Raw genomic sequence first — 26,037 nt, 5'->3', positions numbered from 1 at the left:
ATACCCATGTCATTATAAAATTGACACAAACACACACACACACATGTTGTGTTTCCATTCTTGAAGCATCTTGGAGACGTTGCCACAGTTCCCCTTCAGAAACTTGAGCTGCATTGAAAGTTTTGGGAACGCCCTGGCGAGACCACGTTCTGAAGCATGTGTGAAATCAGTCCAATAGCGAAGTGAGACGTCACGAGGGGGTGACGTGAACAACCAGGAAGTATAAAGGCGCATCCGGCAAGCGCACATGTTAGCTCTCGCTCTTCAGCGAGCGCATCTGTGGTGTGTGTGTGTGTGCAAAGCACTCAGTCAGTCAGTAAATCTCTGTATAGCAAGCAAGAAAAATGCCTAAGTGTAAATCTAAGAAAGATGTGGAGAGCAAAGCAGATGGCGTTTCAGATCGATTTGTGAGTCGTCTGTTTGGGAGCATAGCATGTACGGGCAGCTCTCGAGGGGGCTGCCTGCCAAGACTGTGAGCTTCTCCCGCCCCATGTGCTCTGCTCCCGCCTGGCCATCTTTGATGAAGGCGGCCAGGTTCGCGATCCTGCTGTATCCGGCCCCGCTGTTGCTCAGGCACAGTGTTGGCTGTTATTGTGGGGATCGCAAGTGGATTTAGCGGAGGGATCCGAGACGGGCTCGTCCTTATCTTGGTCCTCACATGCTAGATCCACGGCCTCCTCTCAAGGATCGGAAACCCGCCTCGCGGTTTCTTCCCCCCAGAGAGAGGGCCAGGCGCTTCATCTATCTTCCTCCGAGGAGGTTGATGTGATGAGCGTCGACACGGAGGAGACTGCGGACTCGCCACCGCAGGCCCTCACATATGAGGAGCTCATGGAGGTTGTGACTTGTGCTGTAGCCAAACTGAACATCGAATGGCCAGTCTAGAAACAGAACGCTTGTCCCAAGAGCAAGTTGGACGAGCACTTCCTTAAAGCCAGATCACAGCCTACACGAGGGGGCCTTCCATTTTTCGCCGATCCCCATACTGAGGTTAAGAGATCGTGGCATAAACTATATTTGTCCTGACTCTTCAGCACCACAGTATCTAATTACTCCAACATCACGGGGTCGAATGAGAAGGGATATGGGGCGATGCAGGTGGTGTAGCAGACGCTCGCGAGCTATCTCTCCCCATCCTCAGCATCAACCTTGAAGGCCCGGAATGTCAGGGTTCTGTCACTTCGGTCTAGTGTTATTTGTGGTTTTGTGACAGAGCGCTGACACCCCCGTCATGTCCCGTTTTCATGCGCTCTCTCATCTGCGTGCCTTGTTTTGTGTTGGAGTGTGGTGTTCGGATCCCGGCACTCATGTCTTGAGTTTCGGCTTCTTTAACAAGAAACTTAAAAACAAATATTCTTAAGCTTTGTCCAAACTCTTCCGCACTGAGTGAGCAAAAAAAAAAAATTCAAAAACACCTAACTATTCCACTAATTCACCCCCTACTTACTTTGACCATCATATCTGACCTACTCACTAAAACTCGGGGCGTGCCCCTGTCTGTAATGGAAGGAATTTAGAGTTGGTAGAACGATTCATGACTAGAACCTCCCTTCTAGCATCTCACATTCTCTCTGTATTTATACCTTCAAATGCACTAATTGCCTCTAGGGAATGAATTTTGTCCCCCCCGGACTGTGCACATCTCTTAATCTATAGATCTGCACTCGTACACCTTTATACTTACATGTTTGCCTAAATTATGAAACCAGTTTTCTTCTGCTGGTGTCCCTCACTCCCGTCTGAGTGAGTCCATCGCTCTCCCCCTCCCGCACTCCCTCCGCTTACAGACAGTCCCTAACCAGAAACCAAACAAACAGAACTCAGAGGTCCTACTTTAAACTGATTAAACAACACACTTGTCTTTCTTTGCCCACATTCTCTTTGCCATCACAGCACTTACTTTAGCCTTCAGTTTAAACTTTTAAAATTATATAAAGTTGAATTAAAACAAATTTAAAACAGTTAAGAATAGAAAATGATTATCACAGCAATAAAAGCGAGGAATAATAATCACAACAATTAAAAACAAGGAAAATTATATAAAATGAAAGTACAGTGCAATCAGTTCGGACGTAGCACAGTACTCATTCAACAAATGCACAGCTAAACAGATAAGTTTTGAGTTTCATGGAGTTTGGAAAAGTCCCAGAAAGAAGTGAGGCATTCACCACTTTTAAGAGATCTGCTTCCAAATAGTTAAACACACTTTTGGAAAAATATGTGGGAAGTGTGCAAGATAGCCGGTTGATGATTTAAGGTGCTGTACAATTTTTTCCAATATTTTCCTGTCAATTGCTTCAAAAACAAACATATTTACTTCTTTTTGAAATTGCAGTCAAACATGTGTGACTTCTGTATAACATGAGGATGTGCCAATCGCCTTTCTGATATTATTGATCTTCTCAGAAAAGAAGGAAGCAAACTCATTGCATTTGCTGTCGGAGAGCATTTCACTGGGAATCTGATTTGGGGGGTTTGTTAGTCTCTCAACAGTTGCAAAAAGAGTGCGAGTGTTGTTTAAATGACTGTTTATAAGATTTGAGAAGAAGGTCTGTCTAGTTGTGGCTAGTTCCACATTGAAAGCATGAAGTCTAGTGGATTTCGAGTTTCGTCTTACGCCACATCCGCTCAGCTTCTCTGCATTGTCTTTTCATACTCTGAACTGCTGTTGATTTTCTCCATGTTGATTTCTTCTGCATCTTCTTGCAGACTTTCACGGGAGCAATATCATCAATAACATTCTTAACTTTTGAGTTAACTGAATCCAGGAGAAGATCAACAGTCTGCAGAAATGCTTGGTGTTGAAGATATAGCCTCCATAAATAGCACACTAGTGTTTTCGTAAATGCATCTCTTACTGATAGAGACAGATCTAGATTCAGTGGTAACAGAGATCAATATATCAAAGAAAATACAGAAGTGATCAGATAGTGCATCCTTAATAACAATGGATGAGATGTTTAGACCTCTACTGATGAGTAAATCTAGAGTGTGTCCACGATTGTGTGTGGGTCCGTGCACATGCTGAATCAGGTCAAAAGTGTTTAAAACAATTATAATTTCTTTTGTAGTTTTGATTTCTGCATTATCTATTTGAATATTAAAATCCCCTGCAATAGCAAAACAGTCAAACTCTGAGGAAATCATTGATAACTGTTCTGTGAAATCTTCAACAAAGGCTGGAGAGTATTTTGGAGGCCTGTAAATAATGATAAACAGAATACACGAAGCACCTTTCAGCACAATATCTAGATATTCAAAAGACAAGTACTGACCAAATGACACTTGCTTGCATTGATAGACATCTTTAAAAAGAGCAGCTACACCTCCACCTCTCCTAACAGTCCTGCAGACACTTATAAAATTAAAGTTAGGAGGGGCTGTTTCATTTAGGACTGTTGCACTGCAGCTGTCTTCTAGCCATGTTTCGGTTAGAAACATAAAATCCAGGTTGTTTGTGGTTATTAAGTCATTGATCAGAAATTATTTATTTTTTAGTGAGCGAATGTTTAAAAATGCTGACTTGATGGCATTATTTTGTGTCTCAGCAATCTTAGTTTGAAACATTATAGACAGACACGAGACCATTAGATGGGTCAGCCGTCCGGCTTGAGAAGGTCTTAGACTTTCTATCACGTGATAGAACAGAGATAGAGAAAGCTACAGGCACACTGGGTTCCCGCTTGTTCTGTAAACAATTGTGAAAGTTGCTGCTATCATAGCAGGGACCCAACACACATCACTGAGAGTAGCTATCAGTTGTTTTTGGCTCATCTACAGTCAATGGAGGAGAGTTTGGGCCCTGGTGTTGTGGCAGCGGTTGAAGTGCTCTCACAGGAGGAGGAGGATGAGCTGGGTCCACAGGCTTTGGTGGTTGTGGGGCCCGCCGTTTTTTACTTGATATCTGGGGGCTTGCAGCAAAAGAGTGGGAGAGTTTGGTTCCAGCATATACCAGTTCCTTCATTTTCTGTGAGATGCTTAGAAGTGGAGATGCTGGAGAGAGGGAAAGTGTGTCTGGTGAACGGGGCTCTGGCTCTGGTGTTTCCGGTGGCTGTGATATGTCGTCCTGGCTTCCCTGGCTGTTTTCCAGAAAGTCGTCCTTGGGTGCAGAGTCTTGGAGCTTTTGTAGTACGTTGCAGTCTGTTTGTGATGAGCTCTGTGGCTGTGTGGCGTTATCAGTGTCCTTGTGGGATTCTTCAACAACATGATGGCTCTGAAGCTGATATGAAGTCCCGTGAGTCCTGATATATTCTGTCCAGGTGTGTGTGTGTGCCATTCAGGTTAAGTGGATTGGCACACATCACTGAAGGATGACGGCTGGAGAAATAGATATTGTCCTTTAGCACTCTTGCGCCAAGTTTGTTTGGGTGGAGGCCATCCAGTTCAAACAGTTATCTATGGCCCCAGAAAATATTGAAGTTGTTGATGAAATTGACTCCTTTTATAACGCAGGTTCTTTGTAGCCGTGTATTCAGCCCAAGCAGCCATGAAAACGTGTTAGTTCCCCTTGCTGGGAGTGGTCCACTGATGAACGACTGAAGTTCAAGTCTTTGAGGTGTTTCAAAGAGTTCACTGAAATCTTTCTTTTAGAAGTTCTGGGAAGTCGTGGCCTAATGGTTAGAGTGGCGGACTTGTAATCCAAAGGTTGCGGGTTCGATTTCCTCCATGGCACCCGGAGGCTGAGGCCAGTACAGCAGTACAGCACACCAAGGTGCCCTCGTGGGACCTGGCAGTGGTTCTGGAGGCTCTGTGCAAAGCTCCCTTTGAACCCATCGAAGATACCTTAGACAAGCTCCTCATGCTTAAGACTATCTTTCTGCTTGCTATTTCCTCCCTGAAGAGGATAGGGGACCTCCAGGCACTTGCTGTGTCGGGCCTGGAGTTTGCCCCAGGCATGGCTAGGGCATTCCTTTACCTGAGACCCGGGTATGTCCCTAAAGTGCCCACTTCCTCGCCAGGTCCCATCGTATTGCATGCCTTTTGTCCTCCTCCCTTCCAGGAAAGACTCAATCTGCTGTGTAGAGTGCAAGCACTGGACACTTATGTTCACAGAGCTTCCCAGTGGCGTAAAGCAGATCAGCTGTTCATTTGCTTTGGTCCACCAAAGAAAGGGGTTCCAGCGACCAAGCAAACCATGAGTCGGTGGGTGGTCGAAACCATCACATCATACTTTTTGTATCCTGTTGCTCACGCCACCCGCTCGTGACGTCTCGCTTTGCTATTGGACTGATTTCACACATGCTTCACACCATGGTCTCGCCAGGGTGTTCCCAAAGAGTTCGACACAGCATCTCGTTCCCTTGGGGGAACCAAGGTTACATACGTAACAGTGGGGATTTCTTTAAGACTGCAAGGGAAGCTCGGCTTCCCCTATAATGTCAAAAAATTAATGGTCAAACATGTACTATTGTGTTAACATGTTATTGATTAAAAATGCGTTAGAATACGTTCATCTCAGAGACGAGTTCGTTCAGAATCAGCTACATATAGCAGGTGACTCGATTTCCTTCTCATATATTCCCGTAGCATCAGTGTATTTGCCTGTTGAAGCCCAGCGTCCATGGACTTCTATGGGGCTGCTTTGAACAGTTTTTTTCAGTGCTTCGAAACTAGACGGTCATTGGATAAATGCTGCGATTATGTCCCGCCCCCGGACGCTCAGCGTCTCTGGGGGTGAATGGAGGAGTGGGCGGGGCTGGACTCCGGGCTTCTGCGTGATGATTGGAGGGTTTGTCGAAAGACTGCATCTCCTTTTGATTGACAGCGATTGTGTCCTATAAGAAGTCGCTGATGCTGAAGCTATTCGAGCCAGTGTTGCCAACTTAGCGACTTTTCAGACCACCCTAGCGACTTTTCAGACCACCCTAGCGACCTTTTTCCCCAAAAGTGACTAGCGACTTCTTTGACAAACCTTAGCGAGTCTCTGTGATCGCTGGAACTGCCGCAACGGCGCGAGGTCAGCGCGCACGCACCTCTTTCTCTGTTCAGTGAGCGGCTGAGAGGAGCAGCGCGTTCAGTTCAAATAGATATTATGTTGCTTCTCTAATTTTACATGCAAATATAGCCGAAATCACAGCACAGGAATTGTCTTGTCTTATCTTGTGTGTATTATTTGATTTAATCAGACGACAGCTCGATTATAAATTAGGATTTTTGTGCAGACTAACTTCTTGGGAGGGAGAGCTGGTTATGTATTCTTAAAGGGCTGCGTTTCAGTCACTATTTCATATTAATCCCGTTGACTGACAACATATACGTAAAATATATAAAGAAAAACAGTTTTATTGAGAATTTGGCTGCATTAAAATACAGTATGAGCACAGAAAGACAAACAAATGTAAAAGGCAATATGACGCGATGACGTCATGGATATGCTAATTAGCGTGTGGCGTCATCTGGCGACATTTAGCGACTTTTCAAACTGGCTTTAGCTACTTTCCATCGAAAGAAGTTGGCAACACTGATTCGAGCTCAGTCCCATAGTGGACTTTGCAAGTGTAGTCAAAAGACAAACTGCTGCAACCTATTTCTTGATATTTGCTTGGCGAAATTGCTGGCCAATTTTCATTATACATTTCACACAATTATACACCACATTCCTTGTTTCAGTTTAACCTAATTCCCACATTTCCTCCGTCGAGTTTAATGTTTTTTTAGATCGTTTGTTCATTCATTCATTCATACAGTAGGCCAGGCGGTGAACTAGCCAGCTAGCAAACTGCACACGATGGCAGAATTTACGTATAAATAAATGGACAATTTTTATGATGTAGGCCGAAAATGAGCTTCCCCTCTTTGAAAGACCAGCAGCCGCCACTGATACGTAACCTCGAGACGTTTTTCTGGATTTAGTCTGTCTCAGTTTGTTCTGTTCCAGACAGACTGGAAGACGATCAGATCAGATCTCTGTGTGAAGCACTGGCTGTTGTCAGACAAAAATCTCACTTTATTATTACAATTAATGGCAAAATGAATGAATGCTTGGAAATGTAAACTGATGTTTCCTACTGACACACCACAGCAAAATATAGAAATAACTGACTTAAAACCATTTTTTAGCTGCTGAAGATACTAGTGTTCTAATCATTTGGGCCCCCACTCTATATATATATAGAGAGCTCTACATACGCTCACACACACACACACACACACACATATATATGTAAACACTCTCATACACACCCGAGCAGTTGATGGCTGGTCAGGGGAAATGTTATATGCAAACAGTGACCGTTGGCTGACGCCAGATGATTTTCCTGCTGCCGCACATATTCAAAACCCCTCTCTGTGTGTGTGTGTGTGTGTGTGTGTGTGTCAGCTGGTGGCGAACGCAGTGCTGTTCATGTGTGTTAATGGCGTGGGTGTGTTTCACCTGTGGCACAATGAACATGCTCACAGGAAGTCCAGCAAGAAGCGAGAGGACTTCAGCAGAAACCGCGCCACACAGGCCAAGCAGAAACGTGACCAGGTACAGATTTACATACTGTGCCTCATTCAGAGTGTCTCCACAGGGGCTCTGAGCATGTGCATGTTATTTTAGGCTTTGGAATGGAGCTGAAATGTTAAATAAATAAATAATACATTAATAATAAACACAGTGTTTAATCAATTAACTTGTGTGCAGGAGCATCTGCTGCTGTCGGTGCTGCCGCGATACATCGCCATGGAGCTGAAGACGGAAATCGTCAAGCGTCTGTCAGCTAAATGCAGCGCCGAAGAGAACCGACCCAACTTCCACAGTCTCTACGTACGACAACACAGAGACATCAGGTAATAACACACACACACACACACACACACACACAGAGAGAGAGACGTCTGTTTCTGTGAATTGTGGGGACTTTCCATAGACTTCTATTGTTTTTATACTGACCAAATTATATTTTCTATCCCCTAACCCAACCCTAACCCTAAACCTACTCCTTACAGGAAACCGGTTTGCATTCTTACACTCTCAGATAAGCATAATTTACTATTTTTAATACTTTTTTTCCCATCTTGGGGACCACAGGCTGGTACCCATGTCAAAAATTTCAGGTTTTACTATCCTTGTGGCGACATTTGGTCACACACACACATGTTTGTTTTTGTGAAAAGTGGGGACATCTCATAGGCGTAATGGTTTTTATACTGTACAAACTGTGTGATATTGCCTATACACCAACCCTACACCTAAACTTAGCCCTCTGTGCATTTCTACTTTCCCAAAAAAAACCTCACTGATTTATAAGCATTTTGAAAAGTGGGGACATGGGTCAATGTCCTGAAGAGTCACCTTCACCTTGTAATACCTGTGTCATACCTGTGTCATTATACATATTTATGTCCTCATTTGTCACAAAAACACGCGCGCACACACACACACACATAAACATAGAAACAAACTCTTGCACACACTCATAAACACAAACAAACACACTTAAAAACACATGCAGTCATGTAAAAACACACACAAAGAAAAACACTTACACAAAAACACTCTTAGAAATACACACATGCTCTCTCACACACACAGTCACACACATTCATACACACACACACAAAGACAGAAATATACACGCACACACAGAAATACACACATAAACACACAACAAACAAAAACAACACATATCACTTACACACAAAAGCAAACACACACACAGAAACACGTACTTCCCCTGAAAAAAAAACACAGAAAAACACATTCTTGCACAAACATAGACATATAAACATTCTCTCTCTCTCTCACTCGCACACACACACTCAAAAACAAACACAGAAACACACTCCTGCACACACTCATAAACACAAACACAAAATCACACACTCATGCAAAAACACAAAACATACACACACAGAGAAAAACACACTCACAAAAAACACTCTTATGTTGTTTTTCTATGATGTTTTTTTTCAACTGCTTATACATTTTCAAAACCTAGCCTCTTTTTTTTTCAAAACTTTACACACAAATCCAAGAATTGCACGCAAAAAATGCAAAATGCCTCACATCTCTTGCAAAATGAAGCACTGCATTCAAAATATCACAAAAACATCTCAAAAGCAAACATCTGCAAACACCTTTGCCTTAATATGAATTCCTGTTAGATTTGTTTGTTACATAGAGAATTGTGTGTTGTGTCTCAGTCAAAGGCTGAGAATTAGTGTATGGTTTTGAAGATTTGGTGTGTGCTTCTGCTGTTTGAGTGTCAGCTTTCAGAAATTATGTAAAGATTTTGTGTGTAAGCAGTTGAAAAAAAAACATAAGTGCACTGATTACACACAAACCCGAAGCCCAGCCCCTCACAGCCAGCGACTGCAGTTTATTGAAGTCATATTTTGTCTCTGCAGTATCTTGTACGCTGATATCGTGGGCTTCACGCACCTCTCCAGCACCTGCACACCTGAGGAGCTCGTGGCCGTCCTCAACAAACTCTTTGGTCGCTTTGATGACATCGCTAAGGTGCGAAATCTGCCTTTCTGCTGCTCTCTGTGTTTCTCTGGTCTCATTCATTCATTCTCTGACTTCTCTCTGCAGAAGAACGGCTGTTTGCGTATTAAAATCCTGGGTGACTGTTATTACTGCGTGTCAGGTCTTCCTGACCCCATCTCTCATCACGCTCGCAACTGCGTTCAGATGGGGCTGGACATGTGCACGGCCATAAAGTGAGTCCCACCATCCTAGTATCAGTCTTATAATAGTAGCATTGATAAACTGATCATTTTAAATGAATGCAATATTTTCTGTTTTCACTTTAGTTTAAATTTTTGTAATGTGTTGCAATTGTGTTTTTCTATTTTTATTTTTTTATTTTTAATTATTATTATATTGCTAATAATACTTTTAAATGATTATTTTATTATTTTCAAACAATTTATTGTTATTTCTAGTTTTGATACTTTTTTAAGTCTTTATTTTTATTAATGCTCATATTCTGTATCCACTTTAGATTTGTTTTATCAGTTTTCATTGTTGTGTTAATATTTTATTTTTATATTTTTTTTAATTTCAAATAATTTTTCATTTTAAATTATTTTTTTATTTTATGAACGTTTTATTTGTATCAATTTTTCTTAATTAATTAATGTTTTTGAGTTTATCATCAACTATTTTTATCTGGCAAAACAGCCTACATTTAGATCGACAATCCTAAACACAGTCCAGAAATGATCTTTGCCTCAGTGTTGTTTTAGCACCATTGATATTATTATAGTTTTTATAAATATTTTGAATTTGAGTTTATCATTCTATTCTATAATTTTATGTAATTTTGTTGTTTTTGTCATTTTTATTACATTTTTTAAATATCTATATAAATTTTATTAGTGCTGCTAAACGATTAATCGTGATTAATCGCATCCAAAATAAAAGGTTTTGTTTACATACTATATGCGTGTGTAGTATATATATTTATTATGTATATATAAACACACACACACACGCACATACTATATATTTAGAAAATATTTACATGCATTTATATATTTATGTTATTACATTTGATATTATATATAAATATATTTAATATATAAACGTAACATATTTTTCTTAAATATACATGCATGTGTGTATATTTATATATACTGTACATAACAAATATACACAGTACACACTTGTATATCATGTAAGCAAAAACATTTTTTTGTATGCGATTAATCACGATTAATCGTTTGACAGCACTAATTTTTATTTATTATTTTTAGTTTGTTAGTATATTTTACTAAATGTCACTATGGTAACTAGTTGAAATAAAATAAGTTCAATATTTTTAATATTTTATTTCAGTTTTAATATGAAAATGTTTCCATCTTGACGTGCGGTTATGTTTGACCTTTGACCCCTGCAGTAAGCTGAGGGAGGCGACGGACGTGAACATCAACATGCGTGTGGGCGTTCACACGGGGAACGTTCTGTGTGGCGTAATCGGCCTTCAGAAGTGGCAGTATGACGTCTGGTCAGATGACGTGACTCTAGCCAATCACATGGAGTCTGGAGGAGTGGCTGGGTACTTTACACCGCTCACGTCTGATTACTGCAGAATTATCAGTGATGATGATGATGATGATGATGATGATGGTGGTGGTTCCTCACAGGAGGGTCCACATCACAGAGGAGACGTTCGCTCACCTGGATGGGAAATATCAGGTGGAGGAAGGAAACGGTGGGAGTCGTGATTCCACGCTGAAGGCAAGGAGAACATACCTGGTCATCGATCCTAATACAGAAAACTACGATACAACACCTCAGGTGATCTTTAATCATCATTATTGACTAAAATAGATCAGTTATCTGTCGTTGGATAAGCAGTTAAATAAATTAAATTTTAATACTTTTTCACAATACTTTTAAAATTTAATCATATTGGAAATATAAAAACTTCTTTATCTTTTGTCAAATTAAATGCTTCAGGTTTTGTTTGTTTTGTAGAATGTATTCAATAGTAATTTATTTCTGTGATAATTTCTTCAGTTTCATCAGTTTTTTTGCAAATACCTTTGTGTTTTTCTGTGTTTTTTTAAATTTGAGGTTTAATGATCACAGATTCCAGTCCTTGTTGCGATTTGCATTTGATTACGACCCACTTTTGATTAATTCAAACATTTTATGAATAATGGGTTACTAGCTTAAGTGCTGACTTACTAATGAATATCTTTGTCAAATAAATTAAAAACAGTTTTTTTATTTTTTTTATAATAGTAGTAATACAGTTTTTGAAAGAAGTCTCTTCTTCTCATCAAGGCTGCACTTACAGTATTTAAACAAAACATAGTAAAAATATGAAATATTATTACAATCTAAAATACAGTCATGGCCAAAAATACCGGGACACTTGGTAAATATGATCAAAGAAGGCTGTGTAAATCAATCTGCATTATTAATGCTTTTGATATTTTATTTAAAAAATTCACTAACATCGATCCTTTCATTGGATAATAACAATTTAAAATGGGGAAAAATATAATTATGAAATAAATGTTTTTCTTTAATACACATTTGACACAATTATTGACACCCCTGAAAATTAGTAAAATATCTGTGAAGTATATTCTCATTCATATTCACAATTTTGAGCACTCCAGGGTGATTATGAACATGAAATTATCCAGCCATGGCTTCCAGTTTCACAGAAATATAAATAGGAGGGAAAACATCTTAATCATCATCACAATGAGAAAAACCAAATAAATATATTTATGATGTGCAGCAAAAAATAATTGAGCTTCATAGATTAGTGAAGTGGCTTTAAGAAAAGAGCTAGAGCAGTGAAAATTCCCATATAATTTAATTCCCATAGTAATCATTTTTTTAAAAGAAGTCTCTTCTGCTCACCAAGGCTGTACTTACAGTATTTAAACAAAACACAGTAAAAATGGTGCAATATTATAAGAATCTAAAATAGTGGTTTTCTAAGTCAATATCTGTTAAACTGTAATTTATTTCTGTGATCTGCAGCTGTATTTCCAGCATCATTACTCCAGTCTTCAGTGTCACATGATCTTCTGAAATCATTCTAATATACTGATTTACTGCTCAATAAATATTTCTGATTATTATTAATGTCGAAAATAGTTGTGCTGCACAATATTTTTGTGGAGACCGTGATACATTTTATTTTTCAGGATTCACAGATGAATAGAAAGTTCAAAAGAACCGCATTTGAAATCTTTTGTGACATTATAAGTCTTTACTGTCACTTTTGATCAGTTTAAGGTGTCCTTGATGAATAAAAGTAGTAATGTGTTTCTGGATGTTTTCGTGTGTCTCAGACTAACGAGCTGAAGGTGGACAACAAACCGGCAAACCGTCAGAAGCTCCGCGCGTCGGTTCGGATGTCGCAGTACCTTCAGTCCTGGAGAACCGTTATACCGTTTTCTGGACTCAACCAACCAGAGGCTTCGCTCGCAGCCCCGCCCACTGCTGACAGCAGCGCCAGCCAATCACAGCCGGCTACAGTCAGTGTCAATCATGATCACCGTCCAATCATATACTGAAATCATAAATGCTGCATTTTAATTCCTGACATTGGTTTATTTTGTCATCAACAGCAGATCCCAGAGTTCAGCACTCCAAGGTGAAAATTAAAGGTTTATTCATTCATTTTAGTGATATGAAACTAGTTTGCATACATACCAATCATAATACTTTGAACTTACTTTGATTCACATACCAGCTAAAAGAGATCAGAGCTGACTTTCATGGCCACTTTGTGGTGGACGAAAGTTCACTTTCACCCAGTTCGCTTTGCTGTTCAAGTACATGTGCTCTGAATTTGGTTCTCTAGTGTAAAAACGCTGTATTTCCTATTTGTTTCTTTTCTCAGATCTTCACAAGTTCTGGAAAACGGACTGATGGACTCATTAGACTCTCTGGAAAATGAAGGGTGAGCGAACGATTCATGAATCTATGGTCTTCGCAGTAAATGACTCATAAAGTAATATTTGAATAAATATCATATTTTCATTGTTTAGGAGACGAGCGAAGCTGAACAGTGTGACATTATTGTTTAACAATTTTCAGCTGGAGAAACAGGTGTGAATTACTTATTCATGTAAAAGCATGTGTTTTCCATTTGTTTTTGATTTGCACTCTTTTGTGTATATGTAACTGTGTGTGTATATGTTTGTGTCAGTATTCGTTAAGTGAAGTCCAGGGGCTTCATCGCTCTGTCATATGTTTGGCCTTCATCTTCATCTCTGTGTTTGTGGTTCAGATGCTGACCTCGCAAAAGTGAGTAAATGTTCAAATTAATAATTTTAAAATAAAACATCCAAAATAAAACACTTACTAAAACTGATACAATATATTTTGCATGTCGTGAATATTAAAATTTCTGAAATATTACAATTGTATTAATTATTATATTATAATTAGTATTGTAATAAAAATGAAGATAAAAATGACTTGAAGATGATATTGTAGCTCAAAGGGGTTCGGCTGACAAAAAAGTTTGGGAATCCCTATGATATGTGTATATATGTAATCACCCTTTTTATCTTAAAATCTTTCCTTTTTATCTGAATTTACAAATACATTGTATTTTCAGCTGTTCCACTTGTCATACAGAGACACTTTTTACCAATCAATGATGATTAAAACATTTATTCATGTTAAATATCCTCAAATTAAATGATTTACAGTTGTTTTTTATCTGTATTTTTGGCGAGGGTGCTAATAAAGTTGTAAAACTGGATTTCTGTTCATTTTAACACAAGGCACATTGGCCATTATTTATTTCGTCACAAGCATTTTTCTACATTTTTAAATATTTTTTCTAAATGAAAGCATTTTCTTTGTGCACATACAGAAACTTTGCGCTGGCTGTGTCGTACGGTGCCACCTTCCCTGTCCAAATACTGATAGTGCTTGTGGTCTTCACTAAATTCCTGAAGGTATGACCGCATGTCTTATTTATGTTTGTTTGTGCATGTATTTTAAGAAAATTCATATTTGTAGTTGTGGTGTTTTAAATTGTTAATGCTTACTATTATGAACAATGTGTTAATAAAAAAGAACTAAAGGATGTTTTATAATGACTCTAGGTTGAATCTTGTGTTAATGTTGTGATATGTGTTTGTGTGTCAGCGCTGGCACTCAAAGTTTCCACGCAGCATCCGCTGGGTCCCGACGCTGTTTGACGGTGTGGCCACCAGGGCGGCACTGCGGCTGCTGTTGGTGTTTCTCTGTCTGCTCATCATGCTGCTCATGGCAGTGCTGAACATAGTGAGTTACAGCTACATACTGAGACACACCTGCACAAACATCAGCTCATGAGCGGCAGGACTGTTTGTGATGAAACAAAATAGTCAAAGCTGCCAAAACCGCAAAAGCAGATTATACGCCACAGATAGATGTTTGTAATGCTGCATGTTCTTTCAAAGCAGCAAAACGAAAACAGCCAAAATACACGTTTAAGTGTTCATTATAATGCTCCTCAACTATTGTGATGCATATCTCTATAAGGAGGTTTCCTCAAAATGAGGTTGTTTCTCCACTTCAGCAGCACTTACAGACAAAAAAAATGTACAGTTTCATTCCTCTCTATATTCTGATGGTTTTTACTGAGGGGTTTGTTAATATATCAATATTCACATGAGTTTTGTTATTACACTTTATCTGTTTGCTTCTGTAGATTTCGATTACAATACATGTTTTTATGGGCAGTTTTCTCTAAATGAGTTTTATCTCCACTTCAGCAGCATTTACGGACACCAATATCTACAGTTTTATTCCTCTCTATATTCTGAAGGTTTTTACTGAGGGGTTTGTTGATATATCATTTACCTGTTTTTCATTGCACTTCATCTATTTGCATCTGTAGATTTCAATTATAATACATATCTCTAAAAGCAGTTTTCCTAAAGTGAGTTTTATATCCACTTCAGCTTCACTTACAGACACCAAACTTAGCAGTTGTATTCCTCTCTATATTCTGAAGGTTTTTACTGAGGGGTTTGTTAATATATCAATATTCACATGAGTTTTGTTATTACACTTTATCTGTTTGCTTCTGTAGATTTCGATTACAATACATGTTTTTATGGGCAGTTTTCTCTAAATGAGTTTTATCTCCACTTCAGCAGCATTTACGGACACCAATATCTACAGTTGTATTCCTCTCTATATTCTGAAGGTTTTTACTGAGGGGTTTGTTGATATATCATTTACCTGTTTTTCATTGCACTTCATCTATTTGCATCTGTAGATTTCAATTATAATACATATCTCTAAAAGCAGTTTTCCTAAAGTGAGTTTTATATCCACTTCAGCTTCACTTACAGACACCAAACTTAGCAGTTGTATTCCTCTCTATATTCTGAAGGTTTTTACTGAGGGGTTTGTTGATATATCATTCACCTGTTTTTTATTGCACTTCATCTATTTGCATCTGTAGATTTCAATTATAATACATATCTCTAAAAGCAGTTTTCCTAAAGTGAGTTTTATATCCACTTCAGCTTCACTTACAGACACCAAACTTAGCAGTTGTATTCCTCTCTATATTCTGAAGGTTTTTACTGAGGGGTTTGTTGATATATCATTCACCTGTTTTTTATTGCACTTCATCTATTTGCATCTGTAGATTTCAATTATAATACATATCTCTAAAAGCAGTTTTCCTAAAGTGAGTTTTATATCCACTTCAGCTTCACTTACAGACACCAAACTTAGCAGTTGTATTCCTCTCTATATTCTGAAGGGGTTTGCTGAGGGGTTTGTTGATATGTCTTTCACCTGAACTTATACAATATTTTATTGCTAAATTATGGCAAAAGTGTATGTTTTTGGCTATTAATAGTATTTTCTGGTTTATGGAGTGGTAAAAAGAGAAATATTAAATCCCCTCTGGAAAAACACTTAACTCTAATATGTCAACAAAATAAAACAAGAATTTTTAACCTGAATTCATCCAGTTCTTTGGCACATTTGAACATAACATTTAAAAAAAAAAAAACTTGTAATTACAAAGAAATGTTTGCAGTTCTTAATGCAATCAATCAACTGGGAAAGTATTGTCATTATGAGTTATATTTTATTCAAATTTGACAATATTCACCTTGCCTTAAAAGTTGATTGATGTTTGTTCAGTATTTCCTGAGTACATTCGGTGAATAGTTAATTCACTGAATAGTTGAATAGTTAATTAATAGTGATTTTAATAGTGAATCCTGTTTGAATCCAACATGTCTGTGTGAAAACTATAGCACAAAAGTGTTACTATTACCTGCTGCTTTTTATTATCTTGAACATCCTCTAAGAAAGTCTATACTTATCTTATACATATTTTATAAAAATGCATTTATTTTGTTTTAGCCTTTACTGAAGAACTAAATTTCTTGTTGTTCTATCAATCCTCTGTCCCATAAAGATCAAATGTATTATTTTAAAAGAAAGTACATTTCTAAAAGTCTGTATAAAGTCTTAAACTTCATCTTTTTATTTTGTAGGTTTTTATCCCAGGTGATAACTGTTTAAGTGTTTCCCACAATGCAACAGTGCTGAACACTCTCAATCTCTACACTGTCCCGGTGAGCTTTTAGCTTATATTATAAATGATCAATACAGGTGATCGTTTACATTAGTGTTGATGTCATATTGATCATATGTTAATATGATGTTATTGTGTGTGTGCAGTATTACCTGTACTGCTGTCTGCTGGCGATGTTGGCCGTGATTGTGTTTGTGCGTGTGAGTGTATCTGTTAAAGTCTTCCTCCTGACCCTCGCTGTGGTGGTTTATCTTGCACTCTTCCTGCACGTTTATGCGCCGCGCTCCGACTGCTACATCAAACAGCTCTACAGCAACAACAGCATGTAAGAGCCAAACACACACACCTGATTCTGCAGTACTGCCATTATTTTGTTACATATATTGCATTTTATATAAATGCGATATATGAGATCTAGTGACTGAAAAGAGTGTAAAAATATCCTTGCTTTGACTTTGTTTGAAAAGTGGACTCAAACCTACTTAACCTGTAATAGCGTCTCAGTGATATTTAGCAAAGTAATCAATTGAAAATTTGTATGATTTTTATAACACAATACCAATAGAAAATAACATTATTATTATTATTAATTTTAACTTACAAAAACTATAATAATAACAATAATTATTATTGGATTATAAACTTTAAATCATAGCATTATATCAATTATCATTATTTTACATTATTCTAATATATCATTTTAATTGTTTGTTATAATAATAATACCTATGCATAAGTACTATACATAATAACTATAAAATAAAAAGTACTATTGTTGTTATTATTATTATTATTATTGGATTATTCATTTGAATTTTTAGAACAACAATAATGTTAACAGTTCTTATAATTTTTACTATAAAAATTAAGACTATATATTAATATTTTAATAATACAATTGTACTGTAAAAAGTAATATGTATTAAAAATGATAATAACGATTGATATTTTAATGTTGATTCATTGTGCAGACCTAATTTAAATAATGAATCACAATCAGATGCATTAATATTTAGCACAAATGCAGTTTTATTTGCATGAATATTTAGCATAAGCAAAGTTAATTGTAAGTTTAGTTTAGAATGTGTTGAAACTGGTTTATGAATTTCATATTACATTCAATTTCAAAGCCATCATGAAGTGGCACATACTGCCCAATGTACTTCAATAATGTGACGTATTTCATATAGTTAATGAGAACTGAATCTTAATTCATGGAAAGAATACAATTTTATTATAGGTGGTTGAAAAATAAGGATTAGTGATCAAAGACTTTTAATGAAAGATTATGAAGACAAACAGTTTTTTTTATTTTATTATGTCACTGATTAATAGTCCATAATAAGAGCAGGAATATGAATTAAGAAGGTATATTGAGTTTGAATTGATTTTGTGACTTTTGTGGTTCAGATGCTGTTTCTATGTTTCTTACCTCCATTTTCAGAAACAAGGCTTAAGCCTAATCCCAGACTAATATGTAAATATGCTGTTTCAACTTGCACTAATTGATCTTAAAATATATCAGTGCCTTTGTTTTGTTTCAAGATACACATCAGTATTGTTTTTTTTTTTCAAAGGCATGTTTATAAAAAGTACTTAAATATCCAAATTGAACTATGGCCTAATCCTGGTTTAACCTAAACCCTGTCTGTGAAACCAGGCCTTTGAGTTTTAACTCTAACATGTGTCCAGAAACTCTGTGATTGTTGTTAAAGTCAATAAATTGAGTGGAAATGATTATTTATTGTGATATCTCACTGTGTGTGTTTTAGGCCGGGAGTTCTCAAGGAGCCCAAGATCATGTCCGGCATTTGGCTGGTCATTTTCTACTTGATTTCCCTTATTCTCGTGCGACAGGTAAAAGTGTGTGTGTGTGTTAGTTTTATATTATGTATTTAGTAATAGGGAAGTTTACAAAAACAAATCCGCTCCAGATGACTAACTACTTCTCGAAACACAGTAGCTTTTGTCTTTGAATGGTGCTGCTTCCTTCATCTGTGGGGAATCATGGGTGTTACAGCAACTGATTCATACATTATAAATATCTGACACGAGTTAAGTGCTGATTACTCAAATATATTGATCAGCTGATGAGTCAAGGATGGTCTTCAACTAGTTTTAATCTTCAATAATGTTCTTTACATATTTATTTATAACTACTGTTAGAATCTCCGACCACAGCAGGGTTATTATAGTTACATAAATCCAAAAATAAAAAAAATAAAAAAACTTTGTTAATACTTGAAATAAAATAAACATTAACAGGAAAAAAAACAAAACACTTTTCTGTTTCAGCTAGTTGTAACATTTTTAATTTTCAGTTAGTTTAAGTTGAAGTACTAAAATAAGTAAAACTAAATAAATGAGAACTTATATCAAATGTGCATATTTTAATTAATATTAACACGCAACAAAATTATGTTAAAACTTTAACCAAAATTAAAATTAAAACAGAAAAATAAAAAAATTACAAATCTAATTCAAAATATTAACAAAAAAAACTATAATAGTATAAACATTAACACTGGATAGCCGAGCCGATATTTAAAAAAAAAAAAAAAAAAAACTTTTATAGGGTTATTATATTTAAAAAAACAAAAAAAAAAAACTTTTATAGGGTTATTATATTTAAAAAAAAAAAAAAAAAAATTTTTTTACTTAAACATTAACTGAAATAAAATATATAAAAACATTAAATTGTTTTATCTCAGCTAGTTGCCAAGACAACATTTCTAAATGTCATTTAGTTTGTACTAAAATAAAAGCTAAAAGTGAAACTAAACTAAAACATTACTAAAAAAAAAAAAAAAACTACATATGCATATTTCAGATATAAATACAACTAATAGAAAAAATAAAAATAAAACCACAAAAACATTATCTAAACTTTGAAGTTAAAATAAAGCAGAAAATAAAAGTTATAATTATATATAGTATGATGGTGATGATAAAATAACAAAACCACAAAATAATTTTAGTCTAATGTTTCTCGATTGCACATCTTTTTCTTGTTTTCTTGGGAGAAACGTGAAGGAAAGGTGTCTCCCACTTGAGCAGAATTCAGGCCGTGTCATTAGAGTAATCTGTGTGTGTTTAATATGATGCAGGATGAGTTGGGCTCTCGGGCCGAGTTCCTGCTGGAGAAGTGCTTTAATAAAGAGACGGAGGAGATGGAGACGACCAAGAACGTCAACAGACTCCTGCTGCAGAACCTTCTGCCAGAACACGTCACAGACTTCTTCATCGGCAAAGACATCCAGAACCAGGTCAAACACTCACAGAGGCTCTTTGAGTCCACTGCACCACCTAGAGGCGTATTAATATACTGTATTAACATCTCTGAATGGATGTTAACCCTACAGCACCACTGTATCATATCTGATACATAAAAGCCTCTATATTTGCCATTTTACTTACAAACTCCTCATGTCGTCTGTCCCTGATTGATAGTTTAGAGTGTTTTATCCAGAAAAAGCTCTTTTAGTGTAACTGTACAAGCGTCCAACATCAGCTGCTGCTTCTCGTGTCAAATCTGGACTGATTTTGATCAAGTAAAGGTCAGAATAACTGCAGTCATATCTCCAGATGAACTCTTACTGGACTGAAGCAGCTCAGCTTTACTTGATTCTCCATCAATCATTTTCTAGTAAAATCAGTGCGTCTCAAATCTGATCATCAGGATCTTCTGAGGAGCGTTTGTTTCCAGAAGCTTTACTTTCTCTGTTCCTCAGCGGAGGAATGATCTTCATCTCACATCTTCTGAGGAGCGTTTATTTCTTCATCTCTCAATCAGCATTGCATTATATGTTTGGATCATTTACATCTCATCTTACTGAGACATATTACTGGAGATATAGAGCGACCGCTGATATTTAGATCATTTTATGTCAGTATCTGCTGCAACGTTATAAAGATCTCATCAGCATCTGCAGCAAATTCATATTTTTGCTCAGTTTGAGTCTCTCTATAAAACTGAGCTGTTTTATCCACCAATATATCTCAATATATGAGCCACAAAAGCCTCAAGATTGAATATTATGTGTTAGAGTTCTGTGATAGTACTTATTGTGTGTTTGTGTGTGTGTTTCAGGACTTGTACAGTAAGTCGTGCGAGTGTGTTTGCGTGATGTTCGCGTCCGTGCCGCATTTCTTTAAGGAGTTTTACAACGAGAGCAGCGTCAACAACGACGGCCTGGAGTGCCTTCGCTTCCTCAACGAGATCATTTCAGACTTTGACGAGGTGGTTGTCCATCTGATGTCTGTTTGTCTATCCGTTTGTGGTTGTTTTAACCCACCTGCCTCGTAACCTTCTCTTACAGCTCCTTAACAAGCCCAAGTTCAGCGCCGTGGAAAAGATCAAGACCATCGGCAGCACCTACATGGCAGCGGCTGGACTGACCAAACCTACCAAAGCAGAGGAGAGACAGGTAAGTCACTGGTGCATGTGTGTGTGTGCTTTACAGGACATGTTTCGCATATGTGTGAGTTTTCATCTGATTCTACCGTCTACAGAACTGCGACATGTTCTACAGTCACATCCGCTGCATGCTGGACTTCGCCATCGCTCTGATGGGGAGACTGGAGAACATCAACATGCACTCCTTCAACAGCTTCAAACTGAGGATCGGTACAACACAGACTTTATTCAGTATACAGTATATATATATATATATATATATATATATATATATATACTAATATATATACTGTGTGTGTGTGTGTGTGTGTGTGTGTGTGTATATATATATATATATATATATATATATATATATATATATATATATATACACACACACAGTGTGTATATATAAAATGAGAATATCATGAAAAAAGTATATTTATTTCAAAAAGTGAAACTTTAATATATTCTAGATTCATTACATGTAAAGTAAAACATTTCAAAAGTGTTTTTGTTTTAATTTTGATGATTAGAGCTTAAAGCTCATGAAAGTCAAAAATCCAGTATCTCAAAATATTAGAATATTTCCTAAGATCAATCAAAAAAAGGATTTGCCAAACAGAAAAGACTGCCAGTAAAGACATGTATAATGTCACAGTAGATTTCCATTTCAAATAATTGCTGTTCTTTTGAACTTTCTATTCATCTGTCAGTCCTGAAAAATAAAATTTATCACAGTTTCCACAAAAATATTGTGCAGCACAACTGTGTTCAACATTATAATAATCAGAAATGTTTCTTGAGCAGTAAATCAGTATATTAGACTGATTTCTGAAGATCATGTGACACTGAAGACTGGAGTAATGATGCTGAAAATACAGCTGCAGATCACAGAAATAAATTATATTTTAACACATATTCACAAAGAAAACAGTTATTTTAATTTGTAAAACTATTTTAATGTATTTACTGTATTTTTGATCAAATGAACGCAGTCTTGGTGAGCAGAAGGGACATCTTTTGAAAACACTGAAAAATCGTATTTATCTACCATAACTTTGACTTGCGTTTGGTGTTGTGTTGTGTTCAGGTATAAATCACGGCCCTGTGATCGCAGGCGTCATCGGCGCTCATAAACCTCAGTATGACATCTGGGGAAACACAGTTAATGTGGCCAGCAGGATGGACAGCACTGGAGTCCTGGATAAAATACAGGTGATGCACCTGTAACTATCAAAATATCAATCTGTCTGTGTTGTAATTTAAGGAAGCATTTACATTTACATACATGATAAATTTACATTTGTTAGCAAATATTTTGCATATGCAAACTGGAATGGGTCCAGTGTGTTTGGGAGACTGGACTTCATGTGATGCATGACTAATCTCTCAAAGCACGTCATCATGATTGTGGTCAGTGCTATGGAACGATAGTCATTCAGACAGGACATGAGTGACTTCTTTGGTACTGGAATTATGGAGGTGGATTTGAGACACGTGGGGACGACTGCCTGGCTCAGCGAGGTGTTGAAGATGTCTGTTAGGACATCCGTCAGCTGTGCAGCACAGTCTCTCAGTGCACGTCCAGGTATGTTGTCAGGGCCCGCAGCCTTTCGTGGGTTAATCTGGGACAGGGTCTTTCTTACGTCGGCTGGAGAGAGACAGAGTACCTGGTCGTTTGGAGATGTTCAAGTTCAAGTAGATGTGAGTAGTTTCTGTGCAGGTGTGTCGTTCTGTATCTCAAATCGTGAGTAGAAGTGGTTGAGTGCATCTGGTAAGGATGTGTCATCGTCACTGGCCTGTGGCGGGGGCTTAGTCAGTGATGGTCTGAATGGCTTGCCACAGGGACCAAGTGTCTTTACTGTCTGTGAAGTTGTTGTTGATTTTTTTTAGCATATTGTTGTCTTGCCTTCTTGATGCCATGAGACAGATTGGCTCTTGCTGTTTTGAGGGCAGCTTTATCTCCTGATCTTAATGCTTCATCTCTGGTCTTTAGCAGCCCACGAACCTCTGCTGTCATCCATGGCTTCTGGTTGGCACGTGTGGTAATGGTCTTGGTGACTGTCACATCATCAGTGCACTTTTTGATGTAAGCAGTCACAGTTTCAGTGTACTCATTCAGGTCTGTGTGGTTGTTGTAGGTGGCTGCCTCTTTAAACATGTTCCAGTCTGTGTCCTGGAAGCAGTCCTGCAGTGCTGAGGTGGCATTGTCTGGCCATACTGTGATCTGCTTCTGAACCGGTTTGGCGAGTTTGAGAAGTGGTCTATATGCTGGGATTAGCATAACAGTGATGTGGTCTGAGTACCCGAGGTGGGGGCAGGGGAACAGCCTTGTAAGAGTGCTTTACTGTTGAGTAAAGAAAGTCCAGTGTGTTGTTTCCCCTTGTTGCAAAGTTCACATGTTGGTAGAACTTTGGCAAAACTGTCTTTAAGTTTGCGTGGTTGAAGTCACCGGCTATGATGAAAAACCCGTCGGGGTTATTTGTTTGTTCACTGATGGCGCTATACAGTTCACGAAGCGCGTGCTTAGCGTTTGCACACGGGGGGATGTAAACCGCGACGATAACAATGACCGTGAACTCCCGAATACCGCAGCATTGTTACACCAGTCTTTGTTGATATACACACACAAGCCACCTCCGCGGGTCTTACCAGACAGTGATGAATCTCTGTCCGCTCGGAAGTGGGATAGCCCGTGCTGCTGAATGGCGGAGTCCGGGATGTTGTCGTTTAGCCATGTTTCGGTGAAAACAAAACACACAACAATCCCTTGCCTCATGCTGTGTAGACCGACTGAGTTGAATTAAGTCCAGTTTGTTTTCCAGAGAACGAACGTTTGAGAGCATGAGTGTTGGAAGAGCCGGTCTTGTGGGGTTAGCTCTTAGCCTAGCCCGTATACCTCCGCACTTACCGCGCCTCCGTCCTCTCTCACACCGCTTGCGACGCTGCCTTGTGCGGGTAGTGTCAGTAGGCGAGGCCGCGGTCTCGAGGTCCGATTCGAGCAGTAAACAAAGGCCTCGTAGCTTCTCAGTAGCCGCCGACGAGAGTTGATGTTTGTATGCGTTGCTGATATCCAAAAGACTTTGGCGATCATAGATGTGTTTTGGAGTGATTTCCTTGTGAGTTAGCGGTAAACTGACACTATTTGGAGACGAACAGACGACATTAAAAGACATAAAAGCACCGTCTTTGGGATCCGGAGCAGCCGCTGCATCTGATCGCACCGCCATCTTCCATATCCATATCATAATAAAATGAGCTGAGAGTTAATATAGGAATATAGAAACACAGCATTAGAGTCAAAATAGCATATTTGACCGTATTTTGGCGAAAAAAAACTTGCCAAAAGTGTAAGTGCAAAGAAATGGAAAGTGGAAGAATACAGATCTTATTTATTTTGCGTTAGCATGAAGCTGCAGTTTCACAATACATGAATTACACTTGCAAAAAAAGGAAAATGCTGTGAATCTTTTTTCTTGCACTTGAATCTTGATTTGCACCTTTACAAAACTTTTATTGTGCATGCAAATTTAATTTATGTTTGTGAATTAAGTGTACATCTTATGTACAATTGCACAACAACTCTTACCCTACACATGCAAATTTTTTAGGCATTAAATTACCTTCATAGCAGGTGATCTCATTCAGGTGTGTGTTTGTTGTGTTCTCAGGTGACAGAGGAGACTGCGCAGGTGGCTCAAACGCTGGGCTACAAAATAACTCTGAGAGGAGTGGTCAACGTGAAGGGCAAAGGACAACTGACCACATACTTCATCCACACCGAGCATCCAGCGCAGTGACCACAGCATCAAGATGAGAGGAACCGGACGCTTTAACGTCAATCTGACTCCTTCTTACACAGATTGAGACTGTGATGAGTGTTTCACTAAGGTCCTCTGTGATCTCACTGAGGAGACTCACCCAAACTTCCTCTGTCTGCTGTGAATGTTACAAAAGAACTGAATTAGTTAGCACTTACACTTAACCAATTCTAGTACTTCTAATGAAGGAAGATTAGCGTTTGTTGTTCTTTGTGAAAACTTTTTTTTTTTTAAGTTAATCTATTTTTTTAAACAATGCAAAGTTGCCAACTTTTCCAAATTTCCAAACTCCCACATGACTTTAGTTTTATATTGAATTCTTGTATTTTCCTTAACTTGTGCACTTATTTATTAATGGTTGTTAATATGTATTTAATGTTTTGTATGTTTAGTAGAAAAGTAAACGTTAATAATATTATGTATAAAATTTAAAATAAAAAATGTTTCATAAGAAGCAGTTGATTGTTGTGTTTAAAATTCAACCATTTTTGTGACTAAGAAAGTAATAAATAAAGTGGCTGACTTAAAATGAGACTCTTATAAAATTTGATTTATTTCCAATTCATATCGTATTGGTTCCTAATGTAATTTGGTGGCTGAAAAGAGAAATTGAAATATGAGAATATTCAAATATGAGAAATTAAAAATTATACTTCATTATGACTTGTGTCCTTGAATAATCTTGATTAATATAGTATGGATATTTATATTTAGCTGCTTTTCCTTTGCTCACAAAACTTTTGTGTTCCTTCAGAAATTAGCAATCCCTCATAAAATGTTTGTGAGAGAACATATACAGGTGAAAGAAAAATAAAAAATAGCATTAATGTTTTACGTTTGCTTGAGAAAC

At 37.6% G+C, this 26,037-nt stretch overlaps 1 protein-coding gene across 2 annotated transcripts in view; it reads left to right on the top strand.

Annotated features, from left to right (window-relative positions):
- The window catches only part of LOC306879943 (adenylate cyclase type 4), a 34,148-nt gene extending 8,429 nt beyond the window's left edge, over nt 1–25,719 (top strand). For both annotated transcript variants that reach the window (XM_079433173.1, XM_079433174.1), the window contains exons 5-26: nt 7,319–7,468; nt 7,625–7,770; nt 9,331–9,442; nt 9,518–9,645; nt 10,827–10,985; nt 11,074–11,227; nt 12,748–12,933; nt 13,027–13,052; nt 13,302–13,361; nt 13,450–13,510; nt 13,611–13,708; nt 14,286–14,370; nt 14,564–14,701; nt 16,927–17,007; nt 17,114–17,292; nt 18,740–18,824; nt 20,075–20,233; nt 21,058–21,207; nt 21,287–21,394; nt 21,480–21,594; nt 22,457–22,581; nt 25,038–25,719. In XM_079433173.1, the coding sequence (XP_079289299.1) occupies nt 7,319–7,468; nt 7,625–7,770; nt 9,331–9,442; nt 9,518–9,645; nt 10,827–10,985; nt 11,074–11,227; nt 12,748–12,933; nt 13,027–13,052; nt 13,302–13,361; nt 13,450–13,510; nt 13,611–13,708; nt 14,286–14,370; nt 14,564–14,701; nt 16,927–17,007; nt 17,114–17,292; nt 18,740–18,824; nt 20,075–20,233; nt 21,058–21,207; nt 21,287–21,394; nt 21,480–21,594; nt 22,457–22,581; nt 25,038–25,166 (2,634 nt within the window). In that variant the 3' untranslated portion in view covers nt 25,167–25,719. The remainder of the gene's footprint in view (nt 1–7,318; nt 7,469–7,624; nt 7,771–9,330; nt 9,443–9,517; nt 9,646–10,826; nt 10,986–11,073; nt 11,228–12,747; nt 12,934–13,026; nt 13,053–13,301; nt 13,362–13,449; nt 13,511–13,610; nt 13,709–14,285; nt 14,371–14,563; nt 14,702–16,926; nt 17,008–17,113; nt 17,293–18,739; nt 18,825–20,074; nt 20,234–21,057; nt 21,208–21,286; nt 21,395–21,479; nt 21,595–22,456; nt 22,582–25,037) is intronic.
- The last annotated feature ends 318 nt before the right edge of the window (nt 25,720–26,037 follow it).

The sequence above is a fragment of the Barbus barbus genome (assembly GCF_936440315.1).
Source record: "Barbus barbus genome assembly, chromosome: 2".
Taxonomy (NCBI): domain Eukaryota; kingdom Metazoa; phylum Chordata; class Actinopteri; order Cypriniformes; family Cyprinidae; genus Barbus; species Barbus barbus.
This window is presented reverse-complemented; position numbering and strand designations above follow the sequence as displayed.